The sequence below is a fragment of the Carassius gibelio genome, chromosome B23 (assembly GCF_023724105.1).
Source record: "Carassius gibelio isolate Cgi1373 ecotype wild population from Czech Republic chromosome B23, carGib1.2-hapl.c, whole genome shotgun sequence".
Classification (NCBI taxonomy): Eukaryota; Metazoa; Chordata; class Actinopteri; order Cypriniformes; family Cyprinidae; genus Carassius; species Carassius gibelio.
Window position 1 is genome coordinate 24,945,911 of NC_068418.1, and position 12,597 is coordinate 24,958,507.

At 36.5% G+C, this 12,597-nt stretch overlaps 2 protein-coding genes across 3 annotated transcripts; both read right to left on the bottom strand.

Annotated features, from left to right (window-relative positions):
- Positions 1-225: 225 nt before the first annotated feature.
- LOC128011930 (uncharacterized) lies at positions 226-5,651 on the bottom strand. The gene is made up of 5 exons (XM_052594732.1): positions 5,297-5,651; positions 4,849-5,172; positions 2,855-2,997; positions 2,430-2,502; positions 226-1,591 (listed from the first exon to the last, which is right to left on the bottom strand). The coding sequence occupies exons 1-5, from the start codon at positions 5,343-5,345 to the stop codon at positions 1,413-1,415; spliced, it is 768 nt and encodes a 255-aa protein (XP_052450692.1). The 5' UTR covers positions 5,346-5,651; the 3' UTR covers positions 226-1,412.
- Positions 5,652-6,906: 1,255 nt separating this feature from the next.
- Positions 6,907-12,597, bottom strand: LOC128011926 (regulation of nuclear pre-mRNA domain-containing protein 1B-like). 2 transcript variants are annotated; one of them, XM_052594727.1, is made up of 8 exons: positions 12,349-12,597; positions 11,412-11,590; positions 10,376-10,505; positions 10,149-10,288; positions 9,696-9,817; positions 9,068-9,194; positions 8,820-8,995; positions 6,907-7,981 (listed from the first exon to the last, which is right to left on the bottom strand). In XM_052594727.1, exons 2-8 carry the CDS (start codon positions 11,560-11,562, stop codon positions 7,832-7,834), a joined length of 996 nt encoding a protein of 331 aa, XP_052450687.1. In that variant the 5' UTR covers positions 11,563-11,590; positions 12,349-12,597; the 3' UTR covers positions 6,907-7,831. The 2 variants fall into 2 exon arrangements, with proteins under 2 accessions (XP_052450687.1, XP_052450688.1); XM_052594728.1 differs by having other exon boundaries at positions 9,696-9,814; positions 12,349-12,554.

A 12,597-nucleotide genomic window follows, 5' to 3' on the forward strand; every position in this document is an offset into this window, starting at 1 on the left:
AGGTTCTCTCAGAATGTTCAGAATTAAACTGAAACAGCAGATGTCCACCAGGTTCATCAAAGTCACAGAAGATGAGGAGTTTTGCTGTGTAAGAAATGATCGAGGTGTCTTCATCTCGTGGTATAAAGGAGGAGAAATGCTGAAGGCTGAGATCTGTCCTCGACAGGAAGGTACAGAAACTACATTTAACACAAAACTATCTTCCTGTCACAATAACTTGTGTGCTGTGTCTTCACAGAGAAACACATTCAATCACGTTCATGAATAACTCTCTTCTCTTTCAGTTTGTCAGGATCACTGTGGTGTCTCTGTCTGGTCTGCTGGGAATCACTGATGTATTTCTGGTTGAACATCTGAGGTTCAGCTCATCTCAGAGAAGAGCTGCTTCTGTGTGATGACTTGCATGAGTTGTCTCAATCAATGGCCTTCAAATAATATAGGGCTGCAACATATTATTATTATTATTTTTTGATAATCGAATAATCTATTATTAGAATGATTAATTGAATTATCTTCTATTATTTCACTGATTAGACTTTTATTATTCAGTTTTTGCAATTAGTTACAAAATTGACTTATACATATTCTATTTAATAAATAAAGAGAGAGGGAGAAAAGCAGGGCCATTACGTTTTGTAATTACAATTATTATACAATTCATTTAAAGCAAAACATATATTTTACACACAAAATGAGATGACAGAGAAACTCTCATTCACAACTGAATTAGCAATATGGAAAAGTAACATCTCCTTTTGTAAGTCATATGGAAATAAAGTAAAGGTTAGTGATACTGATAAGACATTTTATTTTTGGATAAACTATTTTATTCACAACATTATCTCTCTTAAATTGCCTTACAGTGTAATAATAATCAGAAAAGTCCTGAGCTAGATCAAGCTTTTTTGATCTCTGCAAACCAAACTCACTTTAAAGATCTTTATTTTCTCCTCATTAACAGAAGGATTTTATCATTAGTGAGCTCCACACTGCAGAGCTGCTTTATAACAGAAAATCAGGCTGTAATTCTGACCGAAAGGGACACTGACTCTGGTTTTTCATGTGTAATACTGTAAAGCTGCTTGATTTAAGGCTATCTATTACATAAACTACGTGTTTGTAGTTCTGGATCTAATCCTTCTCCAAACCGCAATGCATTGTGGGCAGTTTTAGCCGTTAAGAGTGTACATGGATCCACACTTCAAAAATCGACCTGAAATAGTAGACCATCCGGGGACTTTTGGCATAATCTTTTCAGCACACTATACTTTGGGACACAATTAATCTAATCTCACATACTATTTAGGATGGATAGTATGAACACTGAGACGCTCTGAAGCATCAGGAGAGGGGCCTGAATTACAGTCAATCTCTACAGCGTTAATAATCGTTTCAGCCTTCAGATGACAGTCTCATCCCTTGTGGTTGTTTTGTGAGTCCACACAATGTCGTGTTCTTCCAGTTTTGTCTGTCACTCTTTCTCTTTCCTCACGGTTCAGGTCTTTTCTTTCTTCCTCTCGCTGGTTGTTGTTGTCCACGGGACACTTTGTCTCGTCCACCATCTCTAAGGATCCACCTGTGGCTTCTCTTGCTGATTGTAGAGAGAAAAGGGAGTTTTTTCAGATCTATTAAGTTCAAATTTATGAATATAAAACAATATATTTATATAACCACTTTTTGTAATATCTTTAATTAAAAGGGTAGTTCACCCCAAAATGAGAAGTCTGTTATTAATTACTCATCCTCATATCGCTTAAAACCTGAAAGACTGGTAAAACAAAAAAACTGTGTGGAAAGCTTCGAAAAATTGCAGTTGCGCCACTGATGCCACTGTTTTACCAGTCTTACAGGTTTTAAACGACATGAGGATGATTAATTAATAACAGATTAATTTTCATTTTGGGGTGAACTAACCCTCTAGTCATCTACAGCATGACAGTAATAATTATGTAAAATATTTCTCAGCAAATATTGGTGTTGTATAATTTATTAATTTCTATAATCAGTATGTTTTGTTATTAAATGATTTTAATTCTTAATTATAAAAAATATATTAAAATGCAATGCATACAGACAATGGCTTGAATTAACTTTTACTATAAAGAAGAGTATTTTATTTAATTCAAGCAATTATTTGTAGTTTAGTCATTGAAAATGTCAGATTGGAGTAACCATCCTGAGATTGAGCAATAAAATAATCTGGCTGTCAAAATAAAATTGAGAAAAGTGTTTTGGTATTATGTTAAGTCAAACTTTATATTATTATTTCTTTAAAGAAAATTTCTTTGGTTTTCTCAAAGCACAGACCCTGGAAGAAAAGTGCATCAAAGTTTCTTTAAAATACCTGATCATTTGACAAATCAAGATTAGTCCAGGTTATAAAATGTCAAAAGGAAATGCAGTAATATTTGTTCATGACCTGGACTGACCTGCTGTGTTTGAGCTGAGAGGAATGATCTCTGGATCCTCGGCACCGTCAGCATCAGCAGCATTGTGATTCTTCTGAAGAGAGAAGACAACCTTCAGATTTAGATCACAGTCAACAAACACTGCACAATAATGATTTCATATCAAAATAACACTAAACCAGAATACATACATATACTGTTTGTCAATTACTGAAACATTAGTGATCTACTAGGACTTTAAATTATGTCCTAATATCTCAAGGAAACCTATAAGTGTTTCACAGATACTTGTACAAATTCCCCAAAAACAAAACACTGCATTGAAAAAAACGTAGCCATAACTGAAAACTGAATTAATAATGCTGTGAATAAATGTTACAATATAAATAAAGAACAGAAATGTTTTATGTAATCATAAAGAATTTAAATTGCCTAATAATACTTGCCTTTCTGTAAATGCTGTAAATAATCAGTAGAAGAACCAACCCTAACCCTATCGCTGCAATGACCCCTGCAGTTATGTTTAATATTTTTAGGCTGATAGTCCAGGGTGTCTCTGTAGGAATGTCTTCAGCAGTCTCCGGTGACTCTAGAAAGAGCAGATATGACAAATGAATGGATGGAGATGCTGGGCTAAAAGAACTGAGCAGTTGATCTGTACAGAACCAAAACCACCGGAGATATAAAGGTCTTCAAGACAAACTTTGAATCTTAAAATGTAGGCATTTACATGAACCTTGTTTCACATAAAACATAAAAGCATTTAAATATCATCTTACTAGTACATAATTGGCAATGTAGTGTGAAAATTGATATTTATATGCATTATATGCTGCATGCAAGTATCTGCATGCATTAAAGATCTCATTGATTTATATTACAAGCCTTTTTTTTATTATATTATATTATATTATATGAGCCACAAAACCCTGATTTTCAAATATGAAACTTATCCAAAAAAATTGTGGGATGTATGTACATAGACGCACATTGGACAAACAAGTAAAAAGAGACAGACACGTGCTGTGCATGCAATTTCACAATTGTAAAATAATAATATTAAATATATCTACAAGCAACAATTGAGGTAAAATGAGGAGCAGCATGACATGGAGCTGAACACATTTCAAGACATCTGTTCATTTTAAGCAAAATTGTTATCACTTTTGACCAACAGGTACTGCCACCAAACTGATCTGATGCGGTCAGTCTCGGGTCACATGAGCCTACGAATCAAAAGAACAAGTAATTTTTTGTTGCTAGGGAGCCCCCGAATCAATGCGGTTTAGTATTATATAGAGTTGCCAACTACTCTGTATAATATGGATAATAACATATTCATATCATCAGTTTGACCCGTATTTTTAGGCATACACTGTATGAACACCTAGAACAAACAAATAAATAAATATATTTCCCAAAGCATTGTTTACATCAAAGAAGGCTTTAAGACCAAGCGGAATCCTTCGTGTTCTTACAAAATCAGTATGTTCTTATTACGGTTTCTACCAATTTAACAAATCCTTGCTAAATAAAATCTAATTTCTTAAAAAAAAGCTGACCTCAAGCTTTTGAACGGTAGTGTATATTGATACAAAAGTTATATGTTTTTTAAAAGTTCTTTTTTATTTATTTTTTTATCTATAATAGAATCCTGAAAAAAGGATCACAGGTTTCCTACATTGATAATAACTCAACATTGCATAAAATGTATAACATTATATCATACGTGACTTCTTGACTTTTGACCTATATTTTTTTTTTACATTGCCCCTGTCCTCAAATGACCTAGCTGTACGTCTCTGTTAAGCTGCACAGGAAGTCAAGCCAAGCACAGAACCAAAAGCCATAACTAACAGCGAACTCGCGCGCTGACGCTCTTTGAGAGTGTGTGCGCGCGCTGTGTGCGTGTGTTAGTGTGTGTGTTAAAGTGTAGTGTGTGTAGTAAATGTTGCAAATAAGTGAAACGTGAAAAAAGCTACTTTAGTCTTCTGTACTTAATGATTTGTACTTGATTACTTACCACTGGTTAGACTATTTAGACTGGTGGTTAGAGAGACACAGAGAGTTTTACTAACATGATGATGCTCATACACTTGCTGAACACCGGAAACCCCAGCAGAGATTTCCAAAAAACAGAGTCGCTGTCCCAAAGAAGGACACAGATACACACAGACAGAACATGCGAGCAATTAAACAGAACACGGACTCTTCTGGTTCTCTACAACAGAATATCACGTCCATTCATCGATACTATCCCGTTGTTTTAAATAACGTCATCTATCAGGGATTCATACACAGTTAACTCTTCCCTGTCTGTCCAGAATAGCCTACTCAGTTCCTCAGATCTAACTAAGACGGTTTTATAAGAGTCTGCTAAATGTAAATATGTTTATATCTTCACCCAGTATTTTCTAGAGTAAGATAGTAAAATACTAACCGGTCAATGAAACTGTAAACTCCTGACGGATCCTGTTGTTTGTGTCATTGATAACTTCAACATCATAAACTCCTTCGTCGCTGGTGTTGACATCAAGAACAGTTACAGACACAATCTCTTTATCAATCCGGAGAGATATTCTTGAAGAGTTGATTGGTTTGCAGCCATGATTTCGCTCTTCAGAGGAACAGAAGCGAAAGATCTCTTGAGTCCCGTTTCTTCTCACTGTTAAACGACTCACAATATTCAGCTCAGATGATCTCACGGAGAGGGAGCAGTTTTCTCCTCTTCTCGCCTTTACTATCACATTATCACTCACAGCACCTGAAGAAATTAAGATTTAGTTAAGTGCTGGGTAAAGTTTCTCCACGCTTGTTTTAAACACCCGGTATGTTTGAGAAACAGACATCACTTTGAGAATTATCTAACGTCAAAATGCTTTACTTACCGGAGATGATGACAATAATCCAGGTTATGAAAGTGAAGAAGATATACATCCTGAGAAGCGGTGTCCAGTTCGGTCTGTCACTTGATGTAACAAGCCTTCACTAAAACCGGCAAGATGTTACTCTTACTTTATCCACGCCCCTGCCCCTCTACATCAGCGTGGATTCAAGCGCGTTCCGAATTACAAGCAGGGCTCTCAAGTGTCACGCATTGAGCGTGACAGTCACTCATTTCGTTCTTTTGTCACGCACTCCCGCCACACATTGTATTTCTCACGCAGAAAAACTATTTATAATATATAGTTAATAAAAGTTATCTGGTCGCGCCGCTCTCACTTTGGAAACCGTCAGGAATCAAGCGCGTCTCCCCTGGAGTTCTTAATCGAGCCGGTCACTTATCAGCCAATCAAAAAAAAGAAATAGGCTACACAAAAGCCAATCAGAAAATAGCACTAATGTATCTGGGTAAGATTTAAAGCAACAACCAATGGAAAAAAAAAAGCATCCTGGAATTGTTCACCATCTTCCTCGTTCACCCATAGAGGAAACCACTGAGCTCCCAGCATCATTTTGAGCACAAAGTAATGATCTCCTGTTACAACAAATTCACAACTTGTTTGACACAAACAATGACAACTTGACTGCTGTTAGAGAATGTTTCCCAGATAATTAGCATCAGTTTTTCATGAGTGTCTGTTACTTAGCCAACAGGACTCACTGCACCAACTGCCTGGTAATGCTTTGAAGTCACATAGGGAGATTAACCTGTATGCTTATTAACAACAAATACACCTTTTCTATGGATTTAGTGGTCTTTCTGATGATGGAATATGGATACAAAATTTTTAAAAGTATGGTATCCCAATATAAACATATTCACCCCTCTGCCATTTGGTAGAAAATATAAGAGCATCAAAAACAGCTCTAGTAGATTCAGAGACAGCTTCTATCCTCAAGCCATCAGAATGCTGAACTTTACTCAACCATCTTCACTCTCCTAAATGGTACACTTGTCACTTTTTAGAATTAATCATTCAACCTAAATTAATCCTTTTTTTTACCTCTTCTATTTATCTACTTTCTATTTTTTTTAAAAAATTCTGTAAAGTTGAGATTACTTTGAGCACAACAAATTTCATGACTGATAAATGTTATTTATGTGTACTATATGACAAGTTTCAAAAACTTGAAACTTGTATAACCCAGAGATATATCCTATAAGAAGCCTGTATTTGACTAGCTTTCTCTATGTCTTCTGTCTCACTGATAGAAAAACTTGAGGGGGGGGGGGGGGGGGTTGTCACTCTTGCCTGTCTTCAAAACTTGAGAGCCCTGCTATAAGTAACTTAAGTTTTCTAATGAATATTTTGTATTCAGTGTGCGCTTTAATGTGATGGTGGATGTCAACGTCACTAAAGGCACATATCTGAACACACAAGTTAACATGTTCCCCAAGCTTCCTTTAGCTCTGCTGTACTTCCTGTCGGCCAAACAGAGCAGACTCATTACTCTCTTGTGCAGGTTGACTGTATAATGCTTTTTCCCCACACTTGCATAAATAGACATCTCACCTATTGACCTTGTTCATTTCAATAAAGATCTGCAAAAAATATATTATCAAGAGAATGAGTTTATTGTTTATGGTTCAAAAGATGAATAGTACCTTATGTACCTGAGCCATTAAACTAAACTGGGTCCAGAAAGTAAAGAAAATAGTAGGATATCTTCCAAATTTGATGTAGTTATGAGTTATTAATATAAACATAATGGCTACAGAGCACAATACGGCTTTTCAGCTCAATAGTGTCACTGATTCTGAATCTGTAAACAACAATGACTTATAAGAAACCTAGAAAACCTTCAGTATTCTCTGTTTTGGTGTTGATCAACAGCATAAAATGATCCACTCATCTGTGAATTAAACATAAGAAGTGTTTTGGACAGAGTTTGGCCACTTTATATTTCACAGATGCTTCACACAATCTCATTTACATGTCCCTCTGATAATACAGCAATCCGTTCAAATCAAACCCCAAAGATTTACTTATATTAAAAAATATATATATTTTGTTGAAATGTGTTCAATCATATTTAATGAGAGACACTAATCATACAGTGACCATATTATGTACCACATCTGTTGTATTTATCAGCAAAATAATAATTTGAAGAAAAACAGGTCAGGTTTGTAACCAAAATATATCACCGAATCTGATGATGGGCATGAGTTACTCATTCATTTCTCTTGATATCATCAACTCATTAACAGTGAGGTGTTTAAAACTCAATCCTCATGTTTAGTTTCCTCCAAAAACCAAAATTAAACTCTGCAATAAAACTAATAATCTACAGAAATAAGACAAAGCAAAGGGAGTTGCTTTCCACAGCAAAGTCACATCAACACAATCTCCAGACTCTGAGTCTGGTTTACTGACGGATCGGTGAGGTTTAGCTGAGACATGAGAACTAAAGCAACACAAAGCTGTGAGAGCTGAGCTGGTGACAGATCTTCATCTGATGTTCAGTCTGAGAGAGGTTCAGTCGGTGGAGAACAGATCTCCAGCAGACGGGAGAGGAGCGAGACCACCGGTGACGCTCGGGAGAAGAGACAGATCTGGAAGACTCTGGATGTGAGACTTGAGCTCCTTCCTCACCTGTGTGACGCGAGCCAGTTTCTGCTTGTACTCCTGCGAGAACAACACAATCAATCAATCAATCAATCAATCAATCAGTCACAAATGGTCAGAAGTTTGGGGTCGTTCAGATGTTTTCAGTAGAGATGCATTAAAAATAATTGTTCTTTTGATTGACAAATTCATGCCTTCTCTTTCTATTTATTAAAGAACCATGAACAATAAAATGCATCACAACTTCCAAAACCATATTAAACTGTTTTTATCATTGATAATAATCAGACATGTTTCTTGAGCAGCAAATCAGTATATTTTCCTGATTTCTGAAGATCATGTGACACTGAAGACTGGAGGAATGATGCTGAAAATACAGCTGTGCATCTCAGGAATAAATTACATTTTAATATATATTCAAATAGAAATCAGTAATTTAAAACTGTAATAATATTTCACAATGCTACTGTTTTTACTGAATTTCTAATCAAATAATTGCACTTCTTTCAGAAACATTAAGTTTAATTTACTCTCTTCCATGAAACACAAAAGGAAAGAAGTGGTTTTTTTTTATGAAAAGTACCATAAAAGTATGAAAACTATCCCAAAAGTTTACCATATGATATTTAAAGTCTAAATTAACCCAACTTAAGTCGAAACAAAATCATGATTTCTCAGTGAATATTGATTTCATTTTTGGTATCTTTGTCTGTATTGTTTGTAAGTAATATGGACTACTTTTAAAATTCTATTTTGTTGCTTAAAGGTAAAAATCAGATCCACTTTCATTATATTGAAAACATCATCTGTGATATTCTTCAGAAATGCTCCCATGGAGGACACGAGGAGCAGATGATGATGATGGCAGGACGGTAGACTCGTCTTTAAGGTACAGTACCTCCAGCTTCTTCTCTCTCTCGCTGAGCGCTTCTCTCTGGCTCTGGATGTATTCGGTCAGCATGCGTGCCAGCTGTCTGCGGTCCTCTAGCTCAGCGGCCAGGCGTCCGTTATACTCCGCCAGCAGCAGACAGGCCTCGTCCACCGTCTTCGACAGCTTGTCTGCCGCCTGTTTATCTGCAGAGGATCGAGGTTTAGCAAAAACACACTTCCTGTTGGACAGGGGTACGTTCCTCCTGCGAGACTCACCTGTGATCTTCTCCAGAAGAGAGACGTCCTGCACTTCCTGAGGAAGTGATGCGATCTTCTGTCTCACAGCAGCGTCACCGGACGCAGCGTTCTCCAGATCCTGCAGCGCTTTCACCAGATCCTCCGTCTGAGGGTCACACAGATTACTTTCTAATATCTGACATAATTTTTACCAGAACTGATATGAAAATCAAGGGTTAGAATCACTTTTATTTGAGTACAGCACATAAATGTTTCCCCAAACTAAGAGGCTCAATAGAAAATGTGCACCTGAATATCTAATATAACGTGTAGTATATAAAACGTATAAACATCCTGGTATTTTCTTTGAAACATCAGGCAGTTTTATCAGTGTGACGTCAAATCAACTCCCCATGCTTTTTACATAAACACTATATTACAAACATTTAATTATATTCATTATAAATGTTAATATACTTTTCTACTATGAGTCCCTTAAATGCCATTTATTATTTAAAGAAGTGTGCTTCCTAGCTTTGATTGTTATTATAGCAATTTTACTCAATATCAAGTTTTTAGATTTAAAATGTTATTTTAAAACATTATTTCCTTGACTAGTGCATTTTAAATGGTCCTGCAAAGTGAACAATAAAATAAAATGAATTACGAGTTGTGGAGCAGCTGCGTCCGTCTCCTGGGGAGAATAGTGTCCTCTGTAATCATCATCTTCCTCCTCCTCTTCCTCCTGGACCTTCTGGTAGCTCCTCTTCAAGTGTTTTCTATCATCTACTACAAAACAGCATGCATCCGTTACTTCACCTTACTTTCAAAACGAGACAGTTCAGTTCATGCATTCTGCAGGACAGGTTCACAAACATGTATTTTGGTGAAAAACAGTGCCTGATGAAAAGGTTGCATGATATTACAACAGGATTTTCAAGCTATAGTGGTTATGGAAACTGAAATAACACAAATTAAAGCATGACTCTTTCTGATATTTGAGCTTCTTCTTTATCTAGATAGCCGCTCTGATTGCTCTGAACACTCATCAGCTAACTTCATCAGGTGCATTTGGGATGTTATTAAACATGTCTACACCGTATGCATGTATTGCACTGACCTGCGGGCTTCTGTTTGGGACTATCCGAGTCCTCGATGGCCAGTTTGAGCTGCTGGATGAAGTCTGCACGGTACAGGTTTCGCTCCTGCCAGATGTTCAGCAATCTTTCCATGTGCTTCTTACAGCCTTCATCTCCATCTCTGCCAGAGAAACACCCAGAATATATATGTGAGGCAGGACAGAGTCATGCTACTGAACACATAATGCATCTGTGAAGCTGTGTTTACCTGGCCACGTGTGAGCAGGCATCAACCAGGACGCCCTCAAAGTTTTTGGCGAACTCGGGACCCTTTTTCTTACTGTTCTGGATCACGTCATTAGCCAGATACAGGAACGTCAACTTCCTGCTTCTTTTAGCTGAGCATCAACATTTAATCATTACTTACTTTAGAACTTGTGTTTCAGTGTTTTAGCCATTTTTGAAGGTTAACCTTGTTTACACAACCAACATGCCTTGTGCAAACTGAACTAAAGCAACCTTTTAAAGCAACAGTTCAGCTAAAAAACAACATTTATTGTTCTCACCCTCGGGTCATCCAAGTTGTAGATTAGTTTGTTTCTTCACCAGATTTGGAGAAATGTTGCATTGCATCACTTGCTCAGAAATGGATGCTCTACGGTGAATGGGTGCCGTCAGAATGAAAGCTGATAAAAACATCACAATAATCCACACATAGCTCCAGTCCATCAGTTAACGTCATGTGAAGAGAACAGTTGCATGTCTGTAAGAAACAAATCCATCATTAAGGTGTTTTAACTTCAAACTGTTGCTTCTGTTCAAATAAATCCATAATCCATAATAACACTTCCTCCAGTGAAAACGTACATTTCCCTTTTGTCTTAACATATTTGTTTAGAACCGTTTTACAGATTTCTCTCCTGATTCAGACCAGATTGCTTTTTTACTGGAAGTGTTTTTTTGGGGGGAGTATGGAAACATTTTAACTGTAAGCAATGGTTAAAAATTTCAAAAAATGATGGATTTGTTTCTTTAAAACACAGGTTTTGGCTTCACATGATGTGTGGATTATTGTGGTGTTTTTATCAGCTCTTGTTCTGACGGCACCCATTCACTGCACAGCATCCATTGGCGAGCAAGTGATGCAATGCTACATTTCTCAAAATCTGACGAAGAAACAAATTGCATGGCCTGAGATTGATGACATTTTCAGACATTTGTTTTATTTTTGAGTCAACTGTTCCTTCAACTCCCATTGTAAACCTAAAGCTGTAGATGTCCACAGCGGAGAAACGCTCCCTTACCTTTCTTCAGTTCTCTGTGCCACACGCGCACGATGAAGGACGCATGCTTGCGGTGATGAATGATCCACAGAGACAGCGTCTGAACGCTCTGCTGCGAGTTACTCAGTTCAGACAGCTTCTTCTCCAGCGCAGACTCGGAGAAAGATGACATGCTGACTGCGGTCTCTCACCAAACCTCCCTGACAAGACACAACAGCTGATAAACAACATCACTTAAGGCATTTAAAGTGCTTTCAAACTAAGGGGCTCACAGGGTCCCTAATATTTCTAATATAATATATACAGTATAAACATAAGAGTAGTTGACTTTTGACTGTGTGATGTGTTATTCTGCATTTTTCCAAAACATTTTTTTACTATAGTTCTTATTATAGTATAGCTTCGACATGCAATATTTGTTTATATGGCATAGTTTTATTTTACTTTTCACAATCCAAAGACATTTAAAAATAAACACCAAATAAAAAGGCTTTTTAAAATAGTGCTAAAATGATACACGTCATATAAAATGTCTGGAAGCTTGATATTAAATAGAAATGCTACAATAATAAATTTTATTTGTCAACCAACCACATACACATTATTAAATCACTTTCAAATGCATTTTGCTCATTTCTTAAATAATTGTTATGCATATTAGGATTCATGATATGTATATACGTGAAATATATATATACACACAAAGTACTTATAATAGTAGTTTGGTTGCATAAATACATAGTTTATGTGATTAACAAAGGAGATATAAGATTAGAGTTTGAACTTAAACTCCAAACAGAGTCGGAGTTATTGATTAGCAGAGAAGGTGATTAGTTTTAATGCAACATTTCTGACAGGCATTCAACATATTCAAGACAGTAAACGTTAATTAAGCAGGTTAAAGAAACAAATCAAGCAAACAAACTAAAAAATGAAGGTAGTGTAAATAAATCCTCACCTGTCAGCAGTTTTTGTTACGTAAGCCTAATATGGATTTAACTTCAATGTGGCACAACGCGCGCGGGAAACACTAAATACGAACTACCGCGGATCCAAAGGGTGGTTTGAGTGGAGATATTAATACATTTAATTAATAAAATACAATCCCTAAGTATATTCCTCGAAACTTTTGCCGAATGTTTGAACACGGTGATATTCCGTTCCAAGTTGGTGATAAACAAACGAGCGTCGCGCGCGTGACGTCATA